Raw genomic sequence first — 20,471 nt, forward strand, 5'->3', positions numbered from 1 at the left:
GGCACAGCCCTTACTGATTTTACCATTCTCCAGCTTTGGAAGACCATTTTGTTAACCTTGGTGTCCTGGTGCGCACCCAGCCAGCAAAACACTCACCCATGGGACAGCTTTGGTACTGCCCTGTGATGCAACCGTACAACACTGCTTTGATTTTTCAGAGTGATCACCCACTACCAGGCAATTCACTCCCTCAATAATCTGGATATAATTTTGCATCTAGGCTAAAATCCTTTGTCTGGAATATTCGATTTGTCTTGGTGTATTCAGTCACCTTACTTGTTTCCTCACTGCTGCTCCTGTCCCATCAATAGAAACAAGATACCAGGCTACCCCTCCCAGACAGTGGCCCCAGTGACTAATTTTCTTCAATGAATATTGACCAAAAGAAAAGCCAGATGAGAGGTGCTTATTTCTAGAAACATTTATGCAGCATGGTCACCGACACCCATTATACACTGCAAACTCTTAAGGATTTTCAGTCCTAGCTCGGCTGTCTTATAAACAGCAGAGCTTCAGAATAGTCTAGCTTCTGTGAGCTGTCCTAACATAACCACTACAGAGTCCCCTAGTCACAAAAATTAAGTCAGCAAGATTCACAGAGGAAGCCGTTAGAAGCTGCAAGGTGTTCCAGCAGAGTGAAGCCAAGCTGTAGGCTGCTCAATCAAACAGTTCTGCAACCTACAGAACCAGTTTGGTCCTGTCACTGTATCGGGCTCATAACCTGTGCTGTGGTTGTAAAACAATGCCCTTCATGAAGAAGCTTTCAGAGCATATCCATTTAAACATATACAGCCTGAATGCAAACCTTTCTTATGTTCCAGTTGGTATCGTATTTGTAGCAGCTGCCTCTCCCTCAGATGTATCTTGTCCAAAATGACTGGAGGCCTTTGAGACAAGGATCCCAGACAGAATTTCCAGCTGAATGCTATACTTCTATAGAAATAATACTAAAACAAAAGATTATACAACACAGTCTTTTTGCCTCCTGCATTGTACTGAATACAAAGTCTGGCTCATCTGCCAAAAGATGTGACAAAAGATGTCACAGTGGAGACAGGAAATCGGAGACAGGAAATCTCCATGACAGGGGCACAGACACAGAAAAAGTCACCAGGAGGGACAACCATGTGTCAAATCTGAAAAATGAGAGGTACAGGACTTCATCAGCCAAGTTGGAAACAAGGAAGTGGTACTAGACTACAATAGCTAGCTGCTGGGCCAGTCACTCAATTCCTGTATAAATAATCAATGGTTATCTGGAGTAGGAGTCCTCATTAGATAAAGTTTTTTCTAGAAGCCACAAAAAACAAAAAAAAAAAAAAAAAAAAAAAAAAAACCAACCCACAACCAACCACCCAACCACCAACCAACACAGGAAAGAAGTCATTAAAAATTAACTCTTAAAAAAGTACCTTTTCTAATCTTATGAGACAAGCAAACTAAAAAGTGTCACTAAGGCTCTTAAGCACACAGAAATTTGCCCCCTGTTTCTGCCAGCTTTCCTAGAAACCAACTCCAGTATGTTGCTGGAAATAGGCCAAATCTAAGGACATGAATTTCTCATCTTTCTAGTGGTCTTTCTAACAATACTACCTTACTAAAAAGACCATCACGCTACAGTTAATCCACATGGAAAAAAAAAATACAATGAATATCCTCTTGTACCTCTCCTACCTCACACTTTTGATCTGAACTAACAACTCTCTTTGCAGCACAAAAGTACCACTGTTCTCAGATCTTCACCCCAGGAAGTAAGATTTCCAGCTCATGGAAAAGGAACCTCAACCAATTTGAGAACAATGAGTGAAGCTGCCCATATCCACTGGAACACCAATCTCAGTGATGCTACACCGCTCAAATCTGGACAAGGGGACACAATGATAGAATGACAAAGCAAGGTCTCCCAGCCACTTTAAGCTTTGCACAACCGAAAGTTAAAGGTGGAGCCTCACACCCAGTACCTCATTTTCTTTGGCACCCCCTGACACAAATAGCTCTGGTTTTGACCATCCCACCCTTCTTGGTCCTTTTCAAAACTGCTGCAGAATCTTTTATTTATAAATATAATACTACTTTGTACCTTAATGCTCACATGTCTGATGGTTAGTGTATTTTAAGGATCACAAGACTTCCTTACAGGAAATGTAATAACACACAATCAATGTAAAAAACTTGAGTATGGAGTTGCTGCGTGACTGGATACAACACTTTAAAGACATAGACAAACACTCAGAAAATTTACTTCTCTGTCAGGAAATTCACTTTGGAGAAGAAAAAAAACAAACAAACCAAACAACCAAATGAAAAACTCACAAAAAACCCAAACAAAACACAAAATAAACAACTAAAAAGGGTAAAGCTTGAGAGACAATTTTACAGCATTAATTAAAGAAACTACTAAAGATCTGGTACTGAAGAAAAGTGACAGAATAAAACATCTCTCATGAAGCTGACTCTAGAGACATGCTGAAGTTAAACTGTAACAAGGAACATATTTAAAATGGCAAAATGAGATGATGTGAAGAACACTGAGAAAGAAGCTTACAAGAGAAAACACCTCTGCCATCAAAAAAGTAATTTGGAATTTTACCATGGAACATAAAACCAAGAATGCATTTTTTTAAACACTGATCATTTGCTTTAGTATTTAACAAAATAAGCAAAGTGTGTATCTTCTTCCAAAAAGAGGCAGACACCCCAATAGGAAGAGGCTTGCTTGGGTTATACATAGCTGACCTGAGAAAATAAATTGCAAAACTAATCTAATACAAAGCACAAACATCTCCCATTAGCCAAGGCAACAACCTGTCTGTATCCCATCACCTTCCTCCTGAACAAAAGACTGAAAAAAGTTCTCTGCTATTTTCAATTTGAAAATAACATTGTTTAACCCAAGAATGCACACACTTGCTCTTTAGAACTGTCATCCTATAAACAATACTCAGTATTCATTAGGTTATACAGGAAGAAAAAAATAAAATCCGAGGTAAGTCTTTGCTCAGCTAAGGTGCAGAGTGGCATGGGCTTGAAAAGCCATGGAAAACAATCGAAACTGATACTAGTTTCATTTTTACTGGTACTGCACAGGTTCCGCTAAGCCTTTTGCTCAGTGAATGCCTATAATGCAATTTTAACAAAAAGCTTCAACAACAGAGAACAACATTGTCCAAAATCTGAAATCTCTTTCCAATAAGATCAAAGGGCTGAAACATTTTGGGGAGAAATAAAAAAAATGAAATCACATATGGCAATTCCCACTCCTTTTGCTAGTTTTACACAGAGCGTCTGTTGAGTTTTTCTCAAATGTTATGTCCTGTTCAAACACATTGTTTTGCTACACACAGCTTTTGTGGTGTTTACTTGAGGCTTGTTGGCGGATGTGATTGCTTTTTCAATCCGCAGCAGTATTTAATATCCCTTCCTACTTGTTAACAGCAACTTTTATAAACCACAATTCTGAATACGAATGAAAGTATTGCTAAAAAAATCAACCATGTGCTCATCCAAGCAGAAATTTAAAGGAAAATTGCTGTACACTGATTTCCCTCCCAACAAAAAAAAAACAACAAAAAAACACACAACTTTATTAAATATATAATGCAATTAGCACCTCTTCAGCAGTCTGCTTTGGCAGTTTTAATCTGAATCCCTCCCAGAACAGTCGGGGCTGATGGGTGACACTTGAGATCTGAAGAGTGTGGGTAAAAATAACCTCTGTTCAACAAGACATGATGAACACCAGACAGCTGAGTCACCTTTAAACCAATTTTAATTTTCTGAATTAGAAAGTATTATCAAAAAGAGGGAGTTAAAGAATTAAAAAATCTGTCTGAAATGTATCTTTCATTGAATAGTCTGTAATGTAAACTCTGAGCTTCCTTTTCCTTGCTGCCATTGGCTTAACATCAACACAGAGGGCTCAACCACCTCTGAAAAACGTCAACTTCATGTATAGAAGACACTTATTAAAATTTCAGCTCCATTTAAAAAGTGTAATTTCTAAGCACCTGTTTCTTACAAAGCACTTATCATTCCTATTAATGACGGCTTCCAGCACTATCAGCAAACTTAAGAATTAGTCAGGCCCCAAACTGCTGCTGAACACGTACAATCTGTGGAGCTTGTGGGTGTTTTGCAAGACAGCTGTAACACCACAGAAAGTTTCCTGTACATCAAGCATTCATTTGACAGCAAACTAAGCAAGCTAGTGGGGAAACGCTACAAGTTCATTGAAGCCCAGTGACAAAACTGAAACCTTAGGAGAGAGTGTTTCAGAAGGGTGTTCACACTGATTTTCAGGAACAGCCTTTACTTTGGAAGCTTTCTCCCAAGACTGCAAAAAGAACAATGAGCACCGACACAGCAGAAAAGCAAAACGATCGGCATCTACTAGCAGAAACATGCCAGCTACTGCCCTTTTTTACGGCCCGTGTGAAAGCAAACACAAATCTCCCTACGGGAGCGGACAGACCCCGGACCACTAAAGGCCACTTCCCAGGCAGGAAAGTTTCCCCAAATCTGCAAAAACCCCATGTTTAAGCAACCACTTCGGACCGCTTTAAGTAGAAAGGGAAATACACGAACAAGCACGGCGACAGCGTACGAGCCAGCAGCGATGTGCCGAGAGACGCCCCGGTGCAGCAGCCCGCGGGCACAGGACGGGGCAGGGCTGGGCCTCTACCCACCGCTATTCCCACGCGTGGCGGGGGAAGCCCGGCAGCTCGGCGGGGGGTGGGAGGGAAGCGAAGGGAAGCCTGGCTGCGGAGTAAGCCACGGCAGGTGGAGGCGGGCGAGCTGGTAACGGAAGGAACAGCCGAGGTTATGAAGCCTGCGGAAGAAGCAGCGACCCCGGGAGAGACAGGCTGTTCCCCGAACGGGGTGCGATGGAGAACGGGCCGCGGGAGGGTCACGTTTCCCGTACAGCGCCGGTTGAGGGCAGGTCGGGCGCCGGCGGGGAGGGGGAGCGAAGGCAGCCGGGGCGGCTTCGCTGCACTCACAGGCGAGTCGTAGGAGAAGGCACACTCCGTCTTGTAGACCCGGTCCCCTGACTTGGGCACCCGGATCGTGGGCATGTAGGGGACAAGCAGCTCGCCCAGGTCCCCGGCGGCCATCTGCGCATCACCGCCGCTGAAGAGCGCGGCCCGCTGCATGTTCCTTCACTCCCACCGGTCGGCAGACGACGAGCAGCCAGTGCGAGGGCAATAGGGGCGGATAGTAGCCGGGCCCAGGGCAGGGCGCGGCGGGGGCGAGCCGTGCCTGCAGGAGGAAAGGGGGAGGGAAGATGCTATTTTTAATCCAGTGGCGGCGGGAACAGCACCAGCTGCAGCGGCGGCACTCGGGGGTCCCAGCGCGGGAGGGCGAGAGGGAGGGGCAGGGCGGCAGGGGCGGAGCGGGCTCCGGCGGACGCCGGGAGGTACCGCCCGCGGGGGCGGTGCGGGACGCTCCCCTGAGGTGATTCCCGCCCCCGCGCGCGTGCCTCGGACCACCGTTAGGTGGCAGCCGGCGGCGCGCGGCCGCGCTGCGCACCCGCCGAGACCCGCGGCGGCTCCCGGAGGGGTCGGCTCCATCCCTGCCGTCGTTCAAGGCCAGGTTGTCCGGGGCTTGGAGCAACCCGGACTGGTGGAAGGTGTCCCTGCCCATGGCAGAGGGGGGTGGAACTAGATGGTCTTTAAGGTCCCTTCCAACCCAAACCATTCTGTGGCTCTATGAGAGAACGGAGGCTTGGTCTCCAGGTCTCCCTGGGTAGCTCAGAGGAGGTTTGCCTTTGAGCCGTAATGCTCTGCTACAGGAGGCTTTATTTATTTTTGAGCAAGCGAATACTAAGTGTACATTAATTCTCAGCTGCAAGGATCTACTAACTTTACATGCCAAAAGTAAGCTTTCAGACACGCCCTGCAGTTCACGGCAAAGGTGCCGCGACCATTGGGTACGCGGGGCGAGCGTGGCGGCCCCGCCCTGGACAGCGCTGGCGACCCAGTGGTGTGTAACCTGCCAGAGCAAGCGGAACGGGCTGGCACAGAGGAGGGGGCTGCTGGCATGCAGGGCAGGGAGACTCAGCCCGAGGTCTCCTAGGAAGCCTGCTGCAGCACCAGCAACTAAACCCCATGTCTTGAGAGATGGGACGTTTAGCTTAAAATTCCTTTTTTTTTCCCTGTTGTTTTTTTTTTCTTTTTTTTTTCCCCTGCATTTGCTGTGTTTCTCTTTGCTTTTCATTTTGAAATAATACAGCTGAGGGTAGGAGAAAAGGTTTCTGGGAAAAAGTTACTTTTCTTCCCCCCTCCCCCTTGATATCTAATAACTATTACAGATGCCTGACAGCAGCAGGATTAAAGAAATGACCAATCACTTCAATTTAAGGTCTGTAATGTAGATGAATAGCCTTCCATCTACAGTCCACATTATATCTAAGGATTCAATCCAAGCAGGTGATGTGACCTTTGCTAGAACCACTGTTTACCTCAAAAAATTAAATTTCAAAAGGTGATTCTAGTAAAATCCCAACTAACAACAGACTTGAATATTAACTTTGTATCCAGCTACAACGAAATAGGCTGTGAGAGTGAGACCACTGCAGTCTGTTCTCAGCATTCTTTCTATCTTGAAAGAAGTGTTTCAAGTGCTGGGAACAGCGTGAAATACTAGGGCCAAATTATGGTATCAGTAGAATGAATGGCCTTAGGCTTAGTTGAAGAACAGACATTGCATCAAAAACTTGTGAGCCTCGTTGGATGCTGAATAAAACCCAAATCGATAGAGTCACCAGATAGATTTACTTTACCTGAGAAAACTTTGTGCTTTTACAATGGCTTCCCTCATTATTAACTCAGCATTTATGAGAGCCACAGTAAGACATACAAGCTGTCTAACCTGAAAGATTGTCTCAAACAAAAAGGAAAGTCATTGCACTGATATAAAAATCAGTCTGAGTCTTTCTAATGTTTGGCAGTACTGGGAAACAGCAAACAAGGCAGTCTTTGCTGAAAATGGTCTGTGTAATGTTGCTTCACATAAATTTATGTTTTAACAGCTTCAAACCACAACATGGCCAGGGGTTATTTTGGCTTATATCCTTAAAAAGGAGAAATTTTGAATTGGACAGATAGTTCAATGTCACAAAGTGTCAGAGGCATCAATCCATCAATCTCTTGAGGCATTTAAAGTGGAGGAGTACCACAGCCTCCGAGGAAACACACCCCTCTAGTGGCAAAAGTCGGCCAGGTAAAGAATACCCTCTGTTATCCCTACATAATTGTTAGAAGTGTAGAAAAACACCTAGTAAAGACTATCCTCCCCACAACTACATGTGATTCTTCATGTCGCCAGATAAATATTTAATAACATGAAAGTTACGTGACATTGGTATGTATCTCTCACTAAGAGAAATATTAATGTATTACCTTGCAATGTGTTTTCATCACTGAAAATCTTTTCTGCCACAAAGGGAGTATGTAGCTCTGTTTTAGATATATTACCATTTAGAGTATGAAGCAAAAGTACCTGTTACACTTTTAAGCCTTATTTAAAACCAACCCACTGAAAAAACAACCAACCAAAAACCCCCAGAACCATGGAGAAATATGTTCAACAGACAACAATTTCTGGATGATCTACATAGAGAATTGCCTAGTCCAAAGTTTGTTTTTTTGTTTGTTGGTTTGTTTTTTTTTTTGGGGGGGGGGAGACACTTTGGTTTGCCTTTTTAAGAGTGTTTACAAAGTCTTTTACAGACATAGACTATATATAGGAGGTGAGACTGGAGAAAATGAAAGAGTAGAGAAGCATAAATGATACATATACAAGAAGAAAAAAGTTTAGAGCTGGTGGCAATAATAAAGGAAGAACAGCATGGGTGACACTATCAGGGATGAAGGCTATTAACAGTTCTTTAAAGAGAGAAATGTATGAAATCATGCAGAGAAAATGACAGCACATTGTTGAACAATATGCAAGTTGGGAAAAAATAGTGAGAGATGAATTCAACTACAAGTAATGAGAAAGAAACTATTTGCCTAAAGGGGTAGATATAATCCCAATATTCTGAAGATCTGAAGATATTTTTCTTACTTAGTTAATCTTCCACAAATTACCTGGGAACGCTTTGCACAAGAAAGCCTTGCAGTTTCCCGCACCTTTCATTGAAAATTTTTAAGACTGGAATTCACACAATGAACACTAATAACATCAACTTGTTTCATATATATTAGGTCACAAAGCCCACTCTACACCTGTGTTCTAGAGAAAAGGAATAATTGTTGGCAACTGATACATGGCATTTTCTCTGATTAACAGCTTTAACAGCTATATGAGCTTAACTACCACACAGTTTCTTTCAAATTATGGGAATCAACAAAAACACGGTTTATTGATTTCCATCAGTTAACAGCAGGATGTGTATTACATAGCTCAGCCACAATCTGTTGGTATGCATTTAAGACCATGCATACAGTCTTAAAACTGTTTAATTGTCAGGTGTGGATTTCATAGAATTGTCAACAAGATTTTTATCAGGTGTTTCGTAATGATACCAAGGTCCATCGCCCCTCTGTCTCATCAGTCTGCGTGCCTCCAACTCCATCAGCCTACAAAAACAACCAAACCAATGAACACACTCAACATGAAGTTTATTGGGTTTGATCATACGTATATCAATGTCAGCAATGAGTTTAGCATCTATGGTTAATAAATAGATGCTAAGTATGCTAAAGATACTAAGTATGCTAAATATGGTTAATACTACTGAAACATAGACAATACCAAAATATGAAGGGCTCAACTAAAACATGAGCTATTACAGCCTTCTATTTCAATCTTTTTTTTTCAGCAAGTCATAGAAAAGTAATAAAAATACTTGCAGTTCTGCCACAGCTTCTTGCCTGGTAAGGGGCTAGACAGTTTTGATACAGCTTTAAACTAAGAATACATAGAAGTAAGAAAATCAGGAGTAAATGTGATAGTAGAAGGAGTTATGCTGTCTTGGTCTAAGTGGCAACAGTTCGTGGAACTCAGACTTTCTTCCATCACCACCATTTACTCTGAGTAAGTGCAGAACAAACTCAGTACAATGTCATTCCTGCCCACAAAATTTTCAACAGCAACAACGAACAGTATCAATCCTGTAAATTGTCACTTAGTTGCCCAATTAAGTGATGAGCATTAGCAGAGGCAAAAAGAGCTGTCCATCTGCTGACTCAGGAAGACAGAGCTATACCTTTATAAATACCAACTGTTCTGAAGAGTCACTGTTGTTTTACAAGACTGCCCTTGGATCCTTCCAGTTCTGGTAATACTGAGAAGGCAGAGACTACAGATACCCTAACTTCCACTTTCGCATCAGCCAGTGCAGCAAGCATTCAGAGTCAAGTGATACAGAAGTAAGCATGTTACATCAGCATTCAACTTTGTAAGTTAAGCAAAATGGTCAACTACAGTATGAATGTTTTTTTAATCCCTGAGCTATATAACATACCTCATTTGAGTTTTCTTCGCTTCAATATGAAGTACAGCCATCTCCTTTTCATAGTTCTTTTCAGGGGGGTCAAGGAGGTAACGGGCTATCCAGCGACTTATAGGGTGCTGGAAAATACAAAAGCAGAGATTATTCCTGCAATTTACAAGTAGAAATGTCATCATAACTAAACCATTTTGCATGTTCCTGGTCCTGAAAACATGTCATCAACGCTATGAGTGCTAATCACTCAAACCGTAATAGTAAAGTTAAAAACACGCTCAACTATTTGTAAGATCAGAACTCTCAAATATTTCTTTTGACATTTTTGATGCCAAGATAACCAGCAGACGACTATTCTGTAGCAAAATTAAAGGCTAATGGAAGACGTGAATTATTTTCTTTCTGTTGAAGTAAAAACTTCCACCGTAATTACAGAAATGGACTCCAAAACTCTTACCATATTCAGTGACATTTTAAAGTTTTGCTTCCACATAGAAGTCATTTCACTAGGAACAGAAGTCTAAGTGTGTTGAAACAGTCATATTAGAATCACTGAATTCAATTACTTCCTACCAAAAATGTGCTTGCAGCAAGAAGCCACAAACTAATTTTAAGAAAATAAAATGAAAAAAGTGTAACTGAGAGTTTCTGAATATAAAAATCTCCAGTTCTAGATATAAAAGCCTGTGTAGTGCTGGACTTTGAAATGACAGTAGCAAACAGTACAAAAGAAAGTAATGTCACTTTAAACTCCAGTATCTTAAGGTGCTGTAGTTCCAGAGCAAGAAATAAAAGACAAAAACTGCATGTAGGGAATAAAGAGAACAGAAGACTGTTCTTACTACTTAGGAATATTATAAAAAATTCTTGACATACAGCTTCAGCAGTTTATTTGCATATAGTTACAGACCATTCATATCTACTTTTGTCAATAAACAGACCTCCTACAGCAACATGCATGTTCCATAAAGCTGAAAAAAGCAAGTTTACCAAAATCATAATTGCAGAATTTGAGTTCTGTTACACCAATACCCAAAGGCCATCCTCATTATCATATTCCACACATTTTACTCCCAAAAGTGTCATCAAGAGGAAGGTTGTTGATAAACATGCCACCCTTTTACACGTTACACTCACTTTGTAGTATTCCCAGTACTCTGGAACATAACCTTCAGGAATCTCTGCAAGTTCAGCTTCACCTGACAAGGAAAAGGGAGGAACATTTAATTCACATATTTTTCCTTTATGTACTTTATATTCTACTTTGCATATTGGGAAAATTGGGAGGGTACTTAATTCCTCAGTCTGAGCTCTATTCAGAAATATTTCCAGACACTTCACACAGTGTGTATCTAGCTCATAGATTTAGCCACACAAAAAAGTGTGAAATTAGCTGCTATACATAAGAAATAACTATGATCAAGTCTGCACAAATGCCCTTTAAAGCATATGAGCTGAAAGCATGGATTTTTCCTAATTTCTTTATTAAATCAATTCTATATTATTACTGTAGTAGACGTAAAACAAGTATTGCCAAGCAAAATTTTATTGCCAGATAAAAGCGACAGTTGCAGTGTATGCAGCCTTTTTAAAGTATGCCAAACAAGGTAATACAGACTCCTCATCTGAACACAGAACTGTTCTCTAAACCTCACCGATGTTTGAAAGACTGTAAAAAAGATGGAATTCTTCCATTTTTAAAAATGTGGTAACCTTCTTTTAAAAAAGCAACAACTACAGAAAAATAAAAATACTGGGAACATATTCCATGTACTTACAAGATTGCCATAACTGTTAGGCCTATTTCATGGTCTCCCAAAGATCAAACCTTAAGAGATCACTTGTTTCTATCTAGTACGCTTAGTTTCCAGTTGATAATTTTTGACAGTGTATTTAGCTTAGTCACGACAGAGCACTCACCAATGAAGATGTTGACATATGTTATAAATATTGCCACTGGTATTCCCGTCAGAAGTACATAGAATCGCTGTACAGGGAATAAAAGAAAAAAAGAAACAGTATGGGAAACTCAGAAGCCTGACAACATTTAAATGAGGTTAGTCTGACAATGATGTAAGAGCCAACAGATTTGCATTCATATCTTAGATAAGGATGCTGTATGTAAAGACATATTGCTGCTTAAAATTACTTAATTAGAACACAGAAACGGTGATGCTGTGTCAGTCCAGGAGCCTATTTAGTTCAGCTTCCCATCTCTCAGTCTCGTAGAAGCAGGCAGCAATGCTTTCCCTGAATGCTGTCTCAGCATCTTGTGATGACCAGCTTCAGCATTTAACCATACCAAGGCGCTAATACCAATGTAATGTAATCCATCATAAATACAACCAGTGCTGGCTTTGGTAACTGTGGAAGACAGATAAAGGAAGCCTGAGTGCACAAAGGGGGTTATATCAAGTTGACTGTTACCGGCTGTAACAGGCTTTACCTGAAACCTATAGCTTTTTAGGGGTCAAATTCAGGTCAGGCTTCCAAAGTCTCATCTCTGGTGCTTAGGGATTTGGGTAACTGAAGCCAAACCCTGCAGAAGAGTAACCTAATACATTATTAAAAGGAGGCTATAGTACAAAGCATTTGTAGGTTATGCATATATAACACATGCACATAATTTAAGAATGCTACTACAGCTTTAAGTACCTATCACAATTTTTGCCATTCAGCCATTCTTTTTACTTCATCTGGCCCTGATTTTACAACACATGACAAAAAAAATATTTAGAAGGAGGACTGGAAATTCTTATGTCAGTAGTGCCAGCCACATTTTAGACGTTCTCATGTAAACAATAGAGAAAACTGTATCTTAGACATTTTTACACCATTTGCAAAGGATGTGTTATAGTGAATATAGTAAATTCAGTTTTAACTCACCAACAAGTTCAGAAATCGAGTATCATAAAATTTTGTTGCCTTGATAATGAACATTCTTTTCCCATGGCTGCTGCTATGTCGTACAGGAGCTGAAAATTGAACCAAAGTATTATGTGTTTTTCTCCCTTTGGTGACTGTGCCAGGACAAGGTCAACAACACATGTGGAAAACAAACAAAGAGTATACAACATCATCTGAATAGTTACAAGCTGGTTTTCTAGGGGATATCAATGTACCCACAGGTCTGTCTATTTCTTATTTTGCTAGGATGAACCTATTTTTCTTCTAACTTCCAACATAGGTCTATTTCTACCTGCAAGTCCCAACAAAGAAATCACCAAATGTCATCATATGGGGCCAGGTAAATTCACAGATGGGTAAGTTTGGCCTCCCGCCAATTTTGACCCAATTTCTATCCCAGAAATGCAATTTCTGAGGGAAATGATGACACACGTTGCACCCCCTCACGGGATTTTCTTCACGTCGAACGCGTTTACACCTGCACAAACAAGAGCGGAAGCAACGGTAACCGTACCGCACAGCAACCCTCTCCTGCCCCACTGCCAGTGCAGTAGGGAAAGGACGGGCGGCCCCTCATCCTCAGGAGAGCAGCTCTCCCACGCTCCCCAAGGTCACCTCGCCCCTGGCACAGCCGCTCCCCCCATTCCCGCCGCCGAGGCCCTACCGACAGTGCCGGGGAGGCGGGAGGCTCCGCCGAGCCAGGGCAGGTGAGCGCCCCCCGCTGCGCCGCTCGCCGCCCTCCGGGCACCCCAGGCAGCCGCTGCCCGGAGAATCACGCTCATGGCCGCCATTGCGGGAACTGGTAAAGGGCGGGGCCGCTGGCGCTGTTTTCCTCGGCGGGATGAAGCTAATCAGCCGCCATCTTGGAAAATGGCAAAGTCTTCTCTCCCCTTCCGGCGCCCTTGCGGGCCGCCGTCCGCGGAGCCAGGCTTTGTGGGGCGGAGCGCGTCATGGCGGCCGCCGCGGGAATGTCCGCCTTGTGCCGGCGCCTCATGGGCTCACTGCGGTTGTCAGGAGCGCGCCCGAGTTTGATGGCTGCTGGCATCCCTGGGTGGGCACTGCACAGGCTCAGGAAGTGGCTGGGGTGGGCGCGGGCGCGTCGTCGGGAGGAAGGAGAGCCGCCCTTGGTGGGAGGCGGGCTGTCCAGGTGGCCTGGCCTCTGAAACCACGTCTGAGTGTTGCGAGTGGCTTATGCTGTGTGAGGCGTTGTGTAAGCGTGAAGCGCTGCTTTTTGCGTGTTACTTTTTTGTTGTCATGCATCACTGCGGCGTGGGTTTTGTGCTTACGCCGTGTGTTAACCGCTTTTGCCGTTTAGCTGAAGTCAGCGTCGGAGGATGTGTTCTTAGACTGCGTAGCTCAGACTTACTCTTTCTTTTAAATTTCAAACTTACTTATTTCTGAGTATACATAAGTGATAATTAGATGAGACGAGGGGAGGAGAAAACACCACTGAGATGACAGTTTTATGAAGAATTGAACCTATGCCTTTTCTCCCTGGACTGTGGCATTCATCTCTCTGTAGAACAACATTTGCATTTATATTATTATATTTTTTCTTATCATATATGGTTTTTCTTGTAATTTTTATGCAGGTTGACACCAAATCTCTTTCTCAAGAGCCAAGCAAAAGTTGAGCTTCTCCATCAGTTGAAGTTTCTGCACACTACTTTGTCTCGGAAAGGTCTGGAGGAGTTTTTTGATGATCCAGTAAACTGGGGAGAAAAAAGTGTAAAGTCCGGTGAGTTTTACTTTTATAATTTCTAATAGAGATCTTTGAGCCACTTGTGGTCAGCTGAAATCTGACATCCTCTGCATTCTAGGAAGCATTCATAGGTACACAAAACATTTTTAACGTGTATATGTACACAGTACTTTTGCATCTTTATACCTGTTAATTTTATTTTCCTGTGCGTATTCTGTGTTTATGAAAGCAAATAGCTATTACGCAGCAAAATATTTTACTGTAAATCCTCTGCCTTGCTCTTAAGCGACAGTGTATCACAGAAGAAATGTTCTTTGATAAAATATACGGTACTGTGGAAGAAAAATATTTCAATGTAAAGATTCATTTTTCATCTTTCCCTGTTCCCAGCCTCTTACAGACACAAATAAAAGAGCATGTAATTGCCTTTTTAAGGTGTGTGTATGTGCAAAGCAAAGCTGAGTATCCACAAGGACTGCTTTCAAAGGACAGCTCTTTTTCTAAAAAGTGGCCCTTGTTCTGTAATACTTCCGAGCCTGCTAATGGAAGCATTTCTCATTTTTTCTGTTGGAATACGAGAACTTTGTTCTATTGACGATTTTTTTTGCTTCCCTTTTCACAGGGGATGCATGGAATATAAAGCAACTGAGGGCCAAAAGTAGTGAGGACTTACACAAGCTTTGGTAAGTATGTTTTAGTGAAGTACCTGTCTTGTTTCAGAGCAGCTCTGGATGTTTTATTAAAATGTGGCTAGTGAACTTACTAGTCAGCACATTTACCTAATGCAGCAGCCTGCCATATTGCTCCCCATGCTTTTAACAGCCCAAGTTTAGGTACCCTCAGCATGCACAAGCTATAAAGCAGGTGGCTATGTGATAGCTGTGCCCCATGCAAAAGGATCAGGTTTGGTATGAAAAGGCTGTGTCCGGGCCCTTTGGAGGTTGCTTGAACTGCAGGACACTTGGGGAGGCTGACCATTACATTAGATTATGTTCCTCAGCTCTGAATCTTATGCTGGTACCAAAGTCTTTGAGGTTAGAGATTGCGTCACCACTCTAGGCAACCTGTGCCAGGTCTAAGATAGTTAGTATTTAGTTATTACTGTGAATGGTTTTTGTCTTGTTATATATTCTTCTTGCTGTATATTCTTCTTGCTGTGTACCTGTAAGAGTCTGGCTCTGTCCAGGCAGTGGAAGACTACTTAGCATTAACCTCTTCCCTTCTTAGCCGCCTTTATTCCAGGTTAAGTAAACCTTTATTCCTCAGCCTCTGCTCATATGTTCTTGTTCAGCCTGGGGAAGAGAAGGCTCGGGGGAGACCTTAGAGCAGCGTTCCAGTACCTACCTGAAGGGGCCAACAAGAAGGCTGGAGAGGGGCTTTTACAAGGGCGCATAGGCTAGAACAAGGGGGAATGGCTTAAAACTGAAAGAGGGAAGATTTAGATTAGATAATAGAAAGAAACTCTCTACAGAGAAGGTCATGAAGCCCTGGCACAGGTTGTCCAGAGAAGCTGTAGCTGCCTCATCCCTGGCAGTGTTCAAGGCCAGGTTCGATGGGGCTTTGAGCAGCTTGGTCTGGTGGAAGGTGTCCCTGCACGCGGCAGGCTGGTCGGAACTGTATGAGCTTTAAGATTCTTTCCAAGCCAAACTGTTCTATGATTCTGTGTGTCAGCCTTCCCCACCTCTGCTGGGCTTTCTGCAGTTAGTACCTTCGCCTCTTCATATGGAGCTAGAAGGCATGGGATATGAGATTAGAGGTTGAACAACTCTGCTCCGTCCAGCAGGTTAGTGACTGAATAATTGCTAATAGATCCAGAAATTATTTCTGAAGTACTGTGCTTTCTGATCTAGGTATGTCCTACTGAAGGAAAAAAACATGCTTTTAACTTTAGAGCTAGAATCAAAACGACAACTCAAGCCTATGCCAAGTCCAGAACGATTAGAAAAGGTAACATTTTCATACATAGCTAAAAGTATGACTAAAATAGCTGAGTGAAAGAGGAAGTGTTTTTAAACTTAATGACTTTTTTTTTCTTTTTTTTCTTAAAATATATTATTTCCCTGATTTTAGTATGTGCATAAACACTGCTCAGTCAACACGGTGGGAAAGGTTTCTCTAACATTAAGGAATATTTTGTTTTCTTTGTGCTAAAACTTCAGTATGCTCTCTCTCCTTACCCTCCACTGTTGCCAACTTCTTGCCTCTGACATTGTTGTCTCCAAACTTTTGCTCTTTAGTTCTTTGCTGTCCTCACATTCCCACCTTCTCTTGCATTATTGCAGTTCTGCTGCAAATTTACTGAATTCTTTCCTCAGTATCTTTACTATTGGAATCATCATTTACTTGTAAATCCACTGCCATCTCTATGCTTATGTCTCGCAGATGGAAACCTACACCTTCACTGGCTAGTTAAATAATCCAGCTGTTTGACTTGAGAGATATTCTCAGATATCCCCCTATGCATCCAAATTAATTTGGGAAAAGCTTTTACATTGTTAATTTGAATTTATTTGTATGTTTAATAATTCAGCTGTTATTTGCCATTACATATATCTGTAACTGCATTACGATTTCTCTGTTTTGTGTCAGACATGGAATGATTTGGTTTCCTCCTCGTCATTTAATTGCTGTACTTGTAAATTAGGGAAGACCCAATATAAAACTGGATCTCAGTGTATCTTTTTCTAATGTATTGCAATACAGTTTCTTAACTGTATTTTGTGATTCCCAGTCTGAACAGCATTTTTGACTTAGACCCACCTCTACACATCCCTATTCAGCAATTACAAATCACAACAGAACTTGTTTTGGGAGGGAACTTAACTAAGTGGCCCTAACGCTTTAAAAATCAAATCTTACTAATTCCCTGTAGCCCAAGAAAACTAGAAATCAAGCACCAGTTAAATACTATGATTGCATTGAGATAAAATACAGCAATCTGCTTATTAGAATTAGCTCTAGCAGGTTCCCATGCATTTAACATGTTGCCATATGTAATGTGTGTTACAGTAATATGGGACAGATCTGACTAAAACACTTCAATGCAAGTGGCATGATTTAGTCGAGGCAGCTTTCTAATCAGCCAGTAGGCGTTATTGAGGCTGTGACCCAACTCCAAAGTTAAAACTAGATTAACAGACAGTACAAACCATCTGACAGAAATACATAAAATACCAGCTGCTGCTTCTACTTCCTCCCCACACCTGCCTCCGAGCTGGGCATCAGCATTAGATCTAGCGTTGTGTATTATCCATCTATTACTTAATGAAATAGACCATCAGTTATTTCATCTCTCTTCTGCTTGTAAGTTAAGTTTTTAAAGCACTGGTTCTTTACTGTTCTAACACAGGACCAATTCAGCTGTTTCACTCACTCCACAAGTGTGAGATTACTGATGACAGAATTCCCAGAGTGTTCAACATTTGCTTTTTGTTTAGATTTTGTCTTATATCTTCAAGATCTTTTAATTTGTTGGTATTGTGTTTTGTTGGCCCATTTTTAAACTGTTTCCTATTGTCAGGTAGAAGAGTCTATGAAAAATATAGATTTGGTTGTCAGAGAAAGAGAAATTGCTTTGAGGCTTCTACAAACTGGCCATGAAAAGCCAGTACCTGGCGAGTGGAGACATGACTTCCTAGGACGCACCTACTGGTATGAGAAAAAGAACCTTTTCTTCTAATTCTTATGTGACTTTTGCTTGTGGAAAAGTCTCTTTAAATGAAATCCTTCTCTAATCAGGAAAGCATGCATGTGGTTTATAGAAAGAAACGTTTTCTGATTAGTATTCATGTCCTGTTTGATTTTTGTTATTTCTATGGGTTTTTTGATGCGGTTACAATTCAATAGCAAGCTTTACCATTAATTCTAATAAAATTAGTTCCATGCAACTGATTTCTGCGCTATAGCTATTCTGCAGCACACAGATGAACTAGGGAGTACTGCTCAAGTTGAATCACTTGGATTTCTCTGGTTCTAATGCAAAATCCACATACTGAGAGACAACTACCCAAAGTGTTGCATGAGACCACCTAAATGTCCCTTGGAATTCCCTGCTACTCTTGGCAGATAGTTAACTTAGAAGCTTCTAAGAATTATTTACTGTGCAGATGCTTTCAGTAATCTGTAACTTCAGGTGATGATACTGAAGGCTCTGGCAGGACCTGCTATTTCATCAACCAGCATTTTACCCTCATCATATTGGCATTTGATGCACTAATTACAGTATTAAGATTGGTAGTAACAGTGCAGATAACAGAAGGTTGCATTTGTTTACCCATAAAATACAAATCGGCATAGTACTAAATGCACCAATGACTAGATTAGATCTCTAGGGGTGAGACTTCTTTCTGTATCTGTGACTCTCTTAAGGTAGCCAAGTACCTCATCATCTAATTAGCAAGATGCAGGAATGGATAAACAAGATTACTCCTGTCCCTACCTACTAGCCAGTGAAGCCACAGCCAAGAGAAGGGACTTGGTGGAAATCAGTGGGGGAAAAGATCCTGTTGTGCTTGACTGTAGTCTGGTGTTGTGGATAGGACAAGGGGGAATGACTTTGAATTGAAAGAAGGTAGATTTAGAACTGGATTAGGAAGAAATTCTTCACTGTGAGAGTGGTGAAATACTGGCACAGGTTGCCCATAGAAGCTGTGGCTGCCCCATGACAGGCCTTTGTGCAGTCTGGTCTAGTGGAAGGTGTCCCTACCCATGACGGGGGTGGAAATGGATGGTCTTTAAGGTCCCTTCCAACCCAAGCCATTCTAAGATACCTTTCTGCTTGGAAAAATTGTCCACAAAGAATTTACCCATTTATTTGAAAGTCCAGTCCCCAGTTAAAGCAGGGGAAAGGGGCAGACACCATGGAGTCTTTTTATGCACATGGAGAAACTCTGCAGTATATAGCAGTAGGTCTGACACAATCTTGATGCACAGGAGTCTGCAGAAGCCATCTGTGCAGCCCATACACAGGAGGAACCCCAGGCAGACATAATAAGAGTCTATATTTAGAGGTAAAGACATTCAGGTAGATATCAACTTGACGTGATACTCCAACACTGGTATTTTAAAAGAAAATTATAGTAGAAACAAAATTCTTCACACACAGTTTGTTCACATCAGCTTTTGAGAGTTTTCTTATGGAGGAGTAACTTTAAAATGTAAGTGTAAAGAATCACAATCTATACTGGGCCCTCCCTTCAAACTTCCAATTTTTAAAGCAACGCTGCTTTCTACACTGAGAGACCCGAGTTAGATATGAGCTGTAGTTACAAACCAGGCCAGCAATAGCACGTAAACACCCACAGGCAAATTCCATGATTTACCAGTCAGACCCCTTTGTCACTGTGCTGTGACCACGTGTACCTAGTAGAATCCAAGAATGAAGACAGTAAGTATACATTCTGTAACAAGTTTTATCTGTCTTTAACAGGTACTCTTATAAAGAATGGCCAATACCATGGTACTTGAACAAGAAATACAAGAAGAGGAAATTTTATTACTTACCTCACGTGGAACGCTTTATCAGGTAAAAAGATGGTTTTGACATTTTAAATATTTTTCTGATCCCTTCCTCGGTCCTCTTTATTCCACTTTACAAGGAAAAAAAAATAGTAGTTTTCCTATTTTACAGTTGGTAGATGGAAAATAAGGCTTTTTTTAGAATAACAGCTTGCTCTGTTTTTTGTAGTTCCCATCTTAATTATTAAGAGGCTTGGTTACCTGTGAAGTTGCAGTGTAAAAGTAACTTCACATGCAGGCTACCTAAGGTTGAATTTTTGTTGCATTCAAAAGCAGAAGAAAAAAAATAATTTCCGTTGAAGGCATTTTAGCTTATTGAAAGTAAATGAATACTGAGCTCATGAAAGTTCTTAGAAGCAATCTAGAAATTAACCACACTGACTTCTTTATTTCAGGCTCAGACTTGAACAATCTTTACGCACAAGGGCAAGAAGGCAAAGCCTGGAGAAAACAAAGCAGAAGCTCTTGGAAAGGAAGTTCCCTCACCTTGCTATAAAATCTCAGAGTCAGTAACACACTGAAGCATGGCAAGCAATTGGCCAAGTGTCTTTGTTACTGGAACATGAAACAATTCTGAAACCAGTGAACAACTTGACTGAGCATTCCCGAGTCTCCTTTTTGTTTGTTTTTTTTTTTCCCCATGCTTGATCTAAATTAAATTTGTGATTGGGAATTAAAAGCAGCTTCAGTGCATACCTCTAATCCTAACAGCTGTTCCCAGAAACACTTGAAAAATGACTTAAGTCACTTTTATAATAGTGAGACAGGCATCATTAAGAGTGAAGAGCAGCAACTGACTGCCAGATGAAAGTATGAAGTGTAGACATAGTTACCTGGTTTAGTTTAACAAACACACTTTGAAAGGAGAGACCTAAGTGTCTCTGAAACTCACATACA

At 41.6% G+C, this 20,471-nt stretch overlaps 3 protein-coding genes across 4 annotated transcripts in view; 1 reads left to right on the top strand and 2 right to left on the bottom strand.

Annotated features, from left to right (window-relative positions):
- The window catches only part of USP13 (ubiquitin specific peptidase 13), a 55,119-nt gene extending 49,775 nt beyond the window's left edge, over positions 1-5,344 (bottom strand). For both annotated transcript variants that reach the window (XM_057400457.1, XM_057400458.1), the window contains exon 1: positions 4,998-5,344. In XM_057400457.1, the coding sequence (XP_057256440.1) occupies positions 4,998-5,150 (153 nt within the window). In that variant the 5' untranslated portion in view covers positions 5,151-5,344. The remainder of the gene's footprint in view (positions 1-4,997) is intronic.
- A 2,769-nt stretch (positions 5,345-8,113) lies between these two features.
- NDUFB5 (NADH:ubiquinone oxidoreductase subunit B5) lies at positions 8,114-13,243 on the bottom strand. The gene is made up of 6 exons (XM_057400491.1): positions 13,020-13,243; positions 12,335-12,423; positions 11,369-11,435; positions 10,586-10,647; positions 9,467-9,573; positions 8,114-8,579 (listed from the first exon to the last, which is right to left on the bottom strand). Exons 1-6 carry the CDS (start codon positions 13,144-13,146, stop codon positions 8,459-8,461), a joined length of 573 nt encoding a protein of 190 aa, XP_057256474.1. The 5' UTR covers positions 13,147-13,243; the 3' UTR covers positions 8,114-8,458.
- A 62-nt stretch (positions 13,244-13,305) lies between these two features.
- On the top strand, positions 13,306-20,184 carry MRPL47 (mitochondrial ribosomal protein L47). The gene is made up of 7 exons (XM_057400490.1): positions 13,306-13,406; positions 13,948-14,093; positions 14,680-14,740; positions 15,908-16,004; positions 17,578-17,708; positions 19,486-19,581; positions 19,970-20,184. Exons 1-7 carry the CDS (start codon positions 13,306-13,308, stop codon positions 20,085-20,087), a joined length of 750 nt encoding a protein of 249 aa, XP_057256473.1. The 3' UTR covers positions 20,088-20,184.
- Positions 20,185-20,471: the final 287 nt, after the last annotated feature.

Source organism: Pezoporus wallicus, unplaced genomic scaffold (genome assembly GCF_028554395.1).
Source record: "Pezoporus wallicus isolate ANWC-B61680 ecotype Strahan unplaced genomic scaffold, APGP_CSIRO_Pwel_v1 contig_6897, whole genome shotgun sequence".
NCBI lineage: Eukaryota > Metazoa > Chordata > Aves > Psittaciformes > Psittacidae > Pezoporus > Pezoporus wallicus.

Excerpts from the sequence above, each read along its gene's own strand:
- NDUFB5 (XM_057400491.1), bottom strand. The coding sequence starts at position 13,146 with ATGGCGGCCATGAGCGTGATTCTCCGGGCAGCGGCTGCCTGGGGTGCC. Across the intron at positions 11,436-12,334 it reads CTCGATTTCTGAACTTGTTG|CGATTCTATGTACTTCTGAC; the intron begins GTGAGTTAAAAC and ends TTCCCTGTACAG. Across the intron at positions 9,574-10,585 it reads AGTACTGGGAATACTACAAA|CACCCTATAAGTCGCTGGAT; the intron begins GTGAGTGTAACG and ends TGTATTTTCCAG.
- MRPL47 (XM_057400490.1), top strand. The coding sequence starts at position 13,306 with ATGGCGGCCGCCGCGGGAATGTCCGCCTTGTGCCGGCGCCTCATGGGC. Across the intron at positions 14,094-14,679 it reads AGAAAAAAGTGTAAAGTCCG|GGGATGCATGGAATATAAAG; the intron begins GTGAGTTTTACT and ends CCCTTTTCACAG. Across the intron at positions 19,582-19,969 it reads CACGTGGAACGCTTTATCAG|GCTCAGACTTGAACAATCTT; the intron begins GTAAAAAGATGG and ends TCTTTATTTCAG.